At 50.2% G+C, this 10,127-nt stretch overlaps 1 protein-coding gene across 1 annotated transcript; it reads right to left on the minus strand.

Annotated features, from left to right (window-relative positions):
* Positions 1-1,612: 1,612 nt before the first annotated feature.
* Positions 1,613-6,966, minus strand: LOC109828283. Its single transcript, XM_020395307.1, has 7 exons — positions 6,870-6,966; positions 5,991-6,100; positions 3,472-5,688; positions 3,191-3,385; positions 2,737-3,111; positions 2,502-2,657; positions 1,613-2,425 (listed from the first exon to the last, which is right to left on the minus strand). The coding sequence occupies exons 2-7, from the start codon at positions 6,091-6,093 to the stop codon at positions 1,677-1,679; spliced, it is 3,795 nt and encodes a 1,264-aa protein (XP_020250896.1). The 5' UTR covers positions 6,094-6,100; positions 6,870-6,966; the 3' UTR covers positions 1,613-1,676.
* Positions 6,967-10,127: the final 3,161 nt, after the last annotated feature.

Here is a 10,127-nt window from a genome sequence, read left to right on the forward strand (position 1 = left end):
TCATTGGCATATCTCAAACTCCAGTTTGGTCAAACCTTCCTACAGTTAGGACCAAAGCCAAAATCCCCTCTCGATTCCTTCCATGAACGAGAGGTCCACTTGAAACAGTCAAACCTATAAAAGTTAGGATTGTTTCCGATCTCGCTTAGTCAAGCCTACACATGGTCAAGACTAAAGTCGAGTCACTCCTTTTCGATAAACGAAAATCCACCTTTGTCCCCTTTTTCCACCAAACCTATAAAAGTTAGGGTTGAAATCGGGTCTTCTCCTCAATAAATGAGGGGTTCTTTGGGTTCAAACGACCAATCCTATAAAAGGTAGTGTCGTTCGAACTTTTCCGATTCTCGGAGTGGAGATCCCACTCTTAGTTTCATCCTGCAGGATTCTGGGGGTGGAGATCCCACCTCGAGTTTCCTTTCCGCCTGAAGATAGAATATAAAATTCTTCCTCTTCGGCAACGGGAGATAGAATATAAAATTCTTCCTCTCTCGTTTCTTTTCCACCGGGAGATAGAATATAAAATTCTTCCTCTCCTCGGACCTTTCCGATGCTCGGAGTGGAGATCCCACTCCCAGTTCATCCTTCCAGATACTGGGGGTGGAGAATCCCACCTCGAGTTTCTTTTCCAGCTGAAGATAGAATATAAAATTCTTCCTCTTTAGCACCGGGAGATAGAATATAAAATTCTTCCTCTCCTCGGACCTTTCCGATGCTCGGAGTGGAGATCCCACTCCCAGTTCATCCTTCCAGATACTGGGGGTGGAGAATCCCACCTCGAGTTTCTTTTCCAGCTGAAGATAGAATATAAAATTCTTCCTCTTTAGCACCGGGAGATAGAATATAAAATTCTTCCTCTCCTCGGACCTTTCCGATGCTCGGAGTGGCGACCCCACTCCCAGTTCATCATTCCGGGTGCTCGGAGTGGAGATCCCATTCCCAGTTCATCCTTCCAGATACTGGGGGTGGAGAATCCCACCTCGAGTTTCTTTTCCAGCTGAAGATAGAATATAAAATTCTTCCTCTTTAGCACCGGGAGATAGAATATAAAATTCTTCCTCTCCTATTTTGACACAACTTTCAACTTCCAATCCGCGCACTTGGTGCATGGGGAATTTTATCCCGAATCCTAAGTAGGGATAAGTCAACACCTAACACGTGTTGCCGGGTAGCCTATTCCCGTAACAAGGGCAAAGTCTACGTATTCAAAGTCGTAGCATTAAGTCTAAGGGAGTTCATTCCTTTAGCACAACGTTACATGCGGAACGGATTTCGACAATCCGCATGCTAGCCCGATTCAAACGGTAATCGGTAAAGGCATATCAAACCCGTTGAAGGCTGGGGGTTTGCCAAAAACCCCAAAGTCAACGCCTAACACGCGTTGCCGGGTAGTCTATTCCCGTGAGAAAGACGAAGCCTATGTATTCAAGATCATAGCACAAAGCCTCAGAGAGTTTACTCTCTTAGCACAACGTTACATGTGGAACGGATCTAGACAATCCACATGCTAGCCCGATTCAAACGGTGATCGGTAAAGGCATATCAAACCCGTTGATGGCTGGGGGTTTGCCAAAAATCCCATAAATCTGTCATTCGGAAGAGATACAGAGAAAACACAAAAGAAGCAAATGCGGATTTTCTATTAATAAATCAAGTCAAAAGCATACAACAAAAGCTCGTTAGTCCGAAGGCAACCGACGGCTAAGAATATGAGACTCTAAACCAGAGAGCCTGTCCATATAGTCCTGCTCGAACTCCGCCTGCAGGCTAGCTCGGACAGAATCTTCGGAACTGTTGAGAACCTCTGCGGCTTCGTGTCGTAGCTTCATCAACCCCTCCTGCACTGATCCCAGCCTGTCGAGTGTCCATTCACGAGAACGCTCCAACCCAACCAGTTCCTCAGAAATGGTAGCGGCAGATTCTTCGGCGCGTTCCAAGGCCTCCTTCAGTCTAGCTATCTCTGCACGAGTGGAATCTAAGGAGCTCACTAACTCAGCTCTGCTGGTGTCTTTCCTCGCCAGAGAGGCCATCAGCTGCTCGACAGTGCGCTCACGTGATCGAAGCTCGCTGCCAACGGAAGATCGCAGTTCATGCCACTGCGTCAACCTATCCTCCACCTGAGAAGATGCAAAAGAGGGAGCTCCACCAGCCTTCAACTCCCTCAGCTCTCGAATCTCTGACTCCAGGGCAGCGAAATCAGCTGTAAAGGAATCGGCCAAATCCGGATATCCCTCTTCCCTCATCATCATCATGTGACGGGAGAAGGAACGCCTGAACTGATCAAAAGAAGACCCTCTGTGCAGAAGCTTATCAATCACGCCGTTATAAAAGGCAGTAAAGAAGCCGAGGTCAGTGCGGAAGACATCCCCATCTGGATTGGTATCGGCCAAGAGAGCATGGACCTGCTCATATAGAGACGGTCGAGAACCTGCAAGCAGCAGTATGGGAGGTCAAGAAACTATTAAATACAATCGAAAAGACCCTAAGGGAAATTCGAGGTATACCTATACCGGCGGAAATCCCCTCGGGTTGGGGTTCGACAGGCTCCGAAGTAACGACAGGAATGCTCATGGAAGGTATATCAACCCTCGTGGGCAAGTCAGTCGTATTAGGCGAAGGCGGGAAAACACCCGAAGCTATAGCAGAATCAGGTACAGCGCCTGGTCATATAGTTGCACTTCTTTATTAGTCAAAATGGAGACTGAGACAAGCAAAGAAGAGAGGAAATTGGATATATACCTGTGGATGAATCACTCTCAAAGAGTGGTCTCACAGTCCCGGTGGGAGCTTGTTCAGCTAACATATCGGCTAACAGTCCAGAGTCAGGTCTCGGGAAGACCGGTGCAGGAACATATCCCTGCTCTTCGAAATCTGCAATAGGGGAGGCCCCATCCCCGTCTGGCCCTTCTGTCGCAACACCTGCAGCACCGGATGTAGGTATATCTGAAAATGAACCGGTGGGATCAACACCATCTGCCTGCCCAAGATCGATGTTCAGATCAATGCCCAGGGAGCCATCACGAAGGGCGTCGCACACCTGCTGCATGAAGCAGTCCATGTTGTCAGCCCCAGAGAATACCGGACCTGGTGGAAGCTCGCCCTCCTCGAAGAACCCTGAATTATGAAACAGGATCAGGGATCCCGGAAGGTAAATCATCTTAAAGCAATAAAAGTGGGTACAACAAAATGTTACCTTCCTCCCCGTCGGCAAAGCCTCCTGAATCTACCCCATGGGAGCGCTGATCAACATGAGGTTTATGGGCAATCTTTTTCCTTTTCGAAGGATCACCCCTCATAGAACCAACGGGGCGGTCATGCGAAGTTTGGCCACCAAACTTGGATTTCGCACGACGGGAAGCGAGCGACCCATGGTCGTCGGCTACCCCACCTGAAACAACAAGAATCATCTCATGAACCAGATCTTTCGCCAATACCAATTGAAGTCGAGAAAGAGGATCAAAGAGCATGACAAACCTGTATCAAGTTCTGCTTGGTCGGTATCTATATCTGCATACTCCCCTTCGGGAATTCCGGTGGACTTCTTCCTCTGTCTCTGAGCAGGCTCAGCCCTGCGAGCAGCCATCATAGCAGATTGAACCAAGTGATCGGATTCTAGTTCCGAAAGACTCCTCACACTTATGGATTCATCGGCAGAGAGGAACCATTTACAGCTGAGGAAGGTAATCATCGGCTTGCGTTTATAGGAGGGAAGAGCAAACTGAGCCCCGGTGCAGCCAACCATGGTCCATAACCACGCCCGTACGCCGTCAACGAGTCCTCCCTCAACACGCAAACTACGACTCGGATTCCCAACGTATAGTTGGTCATAGCCAAACTGACGTGCGAAACGGCAGGGAAGGTAAGGCTCTATGTGGCAGCGGTCCTTCACCCGGAGAACAAGATACCCGACTCGGATGTTCACCAACCAGCGGAAACAACCGACGTCGAGAGCAGTCCGGTTAGTTCGGGGTTTCTCCATATCAGTCAACTCCTCGCCATAACGTCCCGAAAAGCGAGGGAAGCATTTGAAGAACTCCCAGTTCCTGCGAACTCGAAGTTCTTTTTGTACATCTTCAAATTTCTTCCCAACCCATCTACTCTCCTCCAACAGCTGTAGGAAAGGAACGGGAACATCAACGGCGCTGGGCGCCGACATCAAGTCCGGACGGTGAAGAACGAACCACGCCATCAAATAAGCGTAGGGCAGCTCAACCTTCGGGCAGGTAAGCTCAGTCGAGGGTTTAGAACCCACTTGGGTAAGAACACGAACTACACCCCTAAGCCCGCAATGGATGCTGGCAACCATCGCTGGAAGCAGAGAAAGCTCCCTCCCATAAGCTAGCTGGACCGCAGGGAAGAGCACCTCGAGGGGTAGAGCGTCTGAAGACTGATATGGAACAACACACTTCTTCAGCCAAAGAGCAAGGTAGCCAGCTAACAGAGACCGAGGATCGATAGACTTCTGGGCATGATAGAGGAACGATCGAAACTTAGTCCCGGCCGGAAAAGCCCCCTCGGCACTAGCAATGGTATAAGAATGAGTTTCATTCTTCTCCATCAGCTCATTAATAGCGGCAGGGGTCAAAACGCCTAACTCATGTATGGACTCCTCGGAATCATCCTCCAAGTTAGGAAACAGGTAAACAGCAAACTGCTTCAAGCTGATCTTCCTCTTCGTCTTCGCTGGAGGAGAACTCTGGAGCAAACAGGTGTGATAATGACAGGTGAGGTCCCAGAGAGTGTCATACACATCGGGAGTATCCTTCTTCAAACACTCCAACTGTTGGTTAGAAGGGAAGTATTCCTGATACGGGCAATCTCCCATCGAAAGCCCGGAAACCTGGTGCATCTCATGAAGAGCCAACCCTAGCTCTCCGCCACTGGTCAAGAAGGTATTACTATCAGGCATATATGTCTCGAGCAATGCCAAGAAGTGACGGCAGCTAACGGGAAGTCCATACATAGTAGCCCGTATGGGCGTATATAATCCACTACCCTTCAAGTCTCTCTCCCAGCGTCCCAGAACATAACTGGTCAAACGGGTCCACCATCCCTTAGCCAGTGAGGAAGCCCAACCATAACATCGGTAATCCAGTCGAGGTAATTGTCTTCCCAGATGAGCTAAACGATTCCTCACGGTGAGAGCGGCCGCCGATACCTCGCCTGGAGGTGCAGTGTCAAGACCCATGATCCCGGGTCGAAGGCCACAAATGGATTGATACCCCAGAGAACCGGGACTCTTGTGATGAGAAATGTATCCGCACTGAACGTGTGTAACAGCATTGGTAAGAGGCCAGGACATCTGTCGCCCCACAGCCTGTTTCTCCAAGTCAGTAAAAGAGCACTGGCGAGGAATAGAGGGGATATATAAAAGAGCTCCCTCGTCAAGGGTAAGCCAGTGCTCCTCAGCAAGAGTCAGCGCGGCAGGATCTTCGGTGCGATCCCCGAATAGAAAACCCGGCTTCTTTAAAGCTTCAGTAGAAGTGGCGTCTGCGGTGAGAGGAGCATCGGTGATAAGTTGGCGTAAACAGTGACGCCCTCCATCCTTTATCAAGCGACAGAACTCGTCTGAGCGATCTCTGTCGAACTGCGGAAGGGGATCGATGATCTGCCTGGCAGAAGCCGAAGAAAACACTTCCCTACTACAACCGGTAGGGGCATGATGAGGGAGACTACCCCCGGGAAACTCAACTGCAACAAAGCAAAGATGGAGTCAGAAAATCCATGTCATAAACGCAAGACGAGATTATTCGATTTCGAGTGCCCTACACCGGGAGAACGGTATGCGTCATCACGTAGACACCGTGATAACATATACCGACCTATAAGGTGTAAGGCAACACGAGATCGCCCCAATATAACCGAGGACTTGAATTGGCTAAGCAAAGCAAGTCCGAAACCTTAACCCCCGCGGGAGGGGTATCGGTTCTTCCGTCATGACCCGCGAGAGGTCAATCCGGGATAAAAGAAAAAAATATATATAAGATTCTTACCCCCAAAGCAAGAGGTCACTGGAGATGATGTCGTAGGAGCCTCCTCCACGCCATGCTGCGAGCAAGGGTGACTCCCGGAAAGACGAGACCGACGGGGAGACATCGTGAATCTGCAATGAAGAGCAGTACATCAGGTACGATATATATACACGAAATATCGGAAGAAGGGAAATTAAGCACTTGGACTCGAAATCCTAATAACAAATAGGATTTTGTAGTTAAAGTCTAATTAAGCCTACGAATTTCGTGCACGCGAAACGATAATCGTCATTTCGCGGAAAATTTTGGTGAAATACCCAAAATACCCCTCGTGCTCAAGGCCAAATTCAGGTCAAGGACACGTATGACTCGGGTTATGGTCATCATACTTGATCATCGAACATCCCGGTACCCTATAATTTTGATCAAATTTTGCAAATAAGCCCTTTTGCAGAATTTGGTCAATTTTACATAAAAGTCCCTCCATGAACTTTTGGTTTTGCATCCATATGCTTTTACCAAAAATTCGATCAAGGGTCGGGGGTTTAAACTTCTTGGATTTCAGCCCCAAATTCGTGGCTCTTTTGACAATAAGCCCCTCCAAATATTTAGGGACTGTTTTGCAAATAAACCCCTCAAACAGTTCTTTAACCCTCTTACACAAAGCACCCCCATTTCTTGAAGAAACAAACACGAACCCAAGCCTCCCAAATTTCAGTTCATGTTTGCATAAGAGCCCCCAAAATTTCAGACCCACGAATTTTGCAAATAAACCCCTATAGTTTCGGTTTTTGCAATAAAACCCCCCAAATGCTTATTTCATCCATAAACCCTTATCTATTACAAGCATAAAGACATGATCTTTGCAAGAAAATAAGGGGTTTGTGAAGAAAAACTTACCAAGTCAAAGGAGTTTTCCTTCGGGCTCGGAAATGGAGGCCAAGACCCTCGTTTGAAAGAGGAGAAGATTCCGGCAAATGGGTACCCGTCAAAATCCCGAATCTTTTAAGGGATTGAAGGGTTCTCAAGAGCAAATCAATGGAGGAAAGAGGGGGAGGAAGAAGAAAGAAAACCGAAAATGGGGGGAAAGAATTCGGTTTTGGGGGTGGGGTTCTCTCTTGAAATTCAAAATAAAGGAGGGGGGGACCATGCACAAGAGGCCAAAAAAAGGAACAAGACAAAACTAGGGGAGAAACACCCCTAGGGGTGTCTCGGCATTGCCGAGACACCCCCAAGGGTGTCTCGGCATTGCCGAGGCACCCCGGGGTGCTTCGCCCGGGTTTCAACCCCCTACGCGATGTTTTGATCCCCCGAGATATTTTCCGGTACCCGGAATTGTTTTCCATATCCACGATGTTTCCACAAACATTGGTTTTCTCCGCCGACGGTTGAAAAATATGGATGAGTCCCACAAGTCAACCTACGCGGTTCAAAACCCTAAGGTGGACGCCGGTCAACGCGTAACCTTAGGTCAACGCCGGACAACGCGTTGCGTCAAAAATCAACACGTGGCGACGAAAATCAACACGTGATGACAAGAGCCAACCCACGCGGTTCAAAACCCTAAGGTGGACGCCGGTCAACGCGTAACCTTAGGTCAACGCCGGACAACGCGTTGCGTCAAAAGTCAACACGTGGCGACGAAAATCAACACGTGATGACAAGAGCCAACCTACGCGGTTCAAAACCCTAAGGTGGACGCCGGTCAACGCGTAACCTTAGGTCAACGCCGGACAGCGCGTTGCGACAAAAGTCAACACGTGACGACGAAAGTCAACACGTGACGACAAAAGCCAACCTACGCGGTTCAAAACCCTAAGGTGGACGCCGGTCAACGCGTAACCTTAGGTCAACGCCGGACAGCGCGTTGCGACAAAAGTCAACACGTGACGACGAAAGTCAACACGTGACGACAAAAGCCAACCTACGCGGTTCAAAACCCTAAGGTGGACGCCGGTCAACGCGTAACCTTAGGTCAACGCCGGACAGCGCGTTGCGACAAAAGTCAACACGTGACGACGAAAGTCAACACGTGACGACAAAAGCCAACCTACGCGGTTCAAAACCCTAAGGTGGACGCCGGTCAACGCGTAACCTTAGGTCAACGCCGGACAGCGCGTTGCGACAAAAGTCAACACGTGACGACGAAAGTCAACACGTGACGACAAAAGCCAACCTACGCGGTTCAAAACCCTAAGGTGGACGCCGGTCAACGCGTAACCTTAGGTCAACGCCGGACAGCGCGTTGCGACAAAAGTCAACACGTGACGACGAAAGTCAACACGTGACGACAAAAGCCAACCTACGCGGTTCAAAACCCTAAGGTGGACGCCGGTCAACGCGTAACCTTAGGTCAACGCCGGACAGCGCGTTGCGACAAAAGTCAACACGTGACGACGAAAGTCAACACGTGACGACAAAAGCCAACCTACGCGGTTCAAAACCCTAAGGTGGACGCCGGTCAACGCGTAACCTTAGGTCAACGCCGGACAGCGCGTTGCGACAAAAGTCAACACGTGACGACGAAAGTCAACACGTGACGACAAAAGCCAACCTACGCGGTTCAAAACCCTAAGGTGGACGCCGGTCAACGCGTAACCTTAGGTCAACGCCGGACAGCGCGTTGCGACAAAAGTCAACACGTGACGACGAAAGTCAACACGTGACGACAAAAGCCAACCTACGCGGTTCAAAACCCTAAGGTGGACGCCGGTCAACGCGTAACCTTAGGTCAACGCCGGACAGCGCGTTGCGACAAAAGTCAACACGTGACGACGAAAGTCAACACGTGACGACAAAAGCCAACCTACGCGGTTCAAAACCCTAAGGTGGACGCCGGTCAACGCGTAACCTTAGGTCAACGCCGGACAGCGCGTTGCGACAAAAGTCAACACGTGACGACGAAAGTCAACACGTGACGACAAAAGCCAACCTACGCGGTTCAAAACCCTAAGGTGGACGCCGGTCAACGCGTAACCTTAGGTCAACGCCGGACAGCGCGTTGCGACAAAAGTCAACACGTGACGACGAAAGTCAACACGTGACGACAAAAGCCAACCTACGCGGTTCAAAACCCTAAGGTGGACGCCGGTCAACGCGTAACCTTAGGTCAACGCCGGACAGCGCGTTGCGACAAAAGTCAACACGTGACGACGAAAGTCAACACGTGACGACAAAAGCCAACCTACGCGGTTCAAAACCCTAAGGTGGACGCCGGTCAACGCGTAACCTTAGGTCAACGCCGGACAGCGCGTTGCGACAAAAGTCAACACGTGACGACGAAAGTCAACACGTGACGACAAAAGCCAACCTACGCGGTTCAAAACCCTAAGGTGGACGCCGGTCAACGCGTAACCTTAGGTCAACGCCGGACAGCGCGTTGCGACAAAAGTCAACACGTGACGACGAAAGTCAACACGTGACGACAAAAGCCAACCTACGCGGTTCAAAACCCTAAGGTGGACGCCGGTCAACGCGTAACCTTAGGTCAACGCCGGACAGCGCGTTGCGACAAAAGTCAACACGTGACGACGAAAGTCAACACGTGACGACAAAAGCCAACCTACGCGGTTCAAAACCCTAAGGTGGACGCCGGTCAACGCGTAACCTTAGGTCAACGCCGGACAGCGCGTTGCGACAAAAGTCAACACGTGACGACGAAAGTCAACACGTGACGACAAAAGCCAACCTACGCGGTTCAAAACCCTAAGGTGGACGCCGGTCAACGCGTAACCTTAGGTCAACGCCGGACAGCGCGTTGCGACAAAAGTCAACACGTGACGACGAAAGTCAACACGTGACGACAAAAGCCAACCTACGCGGTTCAAAACCCTAAGGTGGACGCCGGTCAACGCGTAACCTTAGGTCAACGCCGGACAGCGCGTTGCGACAAAAGTCAACACGTGACGACGAAAGTCAACACGTGACGACAAAAGCCAACCTACGCGGTTCAAAACCCTAAGGTGGACGCCGGTCAACGCGTAACCTTAGGTCAACGCCGGACAGCGCGTTGCGACAAAAGTCAACACGTGACGACGAAAGTCAACACGTGACGACAAAAGCCAACCTACGCGGTTCAAAACCCTAAGGTGGACGCCGGTCAACGCGTAACCTTAGGTCAACGCCGGACAGCGCGTTGCGACAAAAGTCAACACGTGA

The sequence above is a fragment of the Asparagus officinalis genome, unplaced genomic scaffold, assembly GCF_001876935.1.
Source record: "Asparagus officinalis unplaced genomic scaffold, Aspof.V1 AsparagusV1_Un964, whole genome shotgun sequence".
Taxonomy (NCBI): Eukaryota; Viridiplantae; Streptophyta; class Magnoliopsida; order Asparagales; family Asparagaceae; genus Asparagus; species Asparagus officinalis.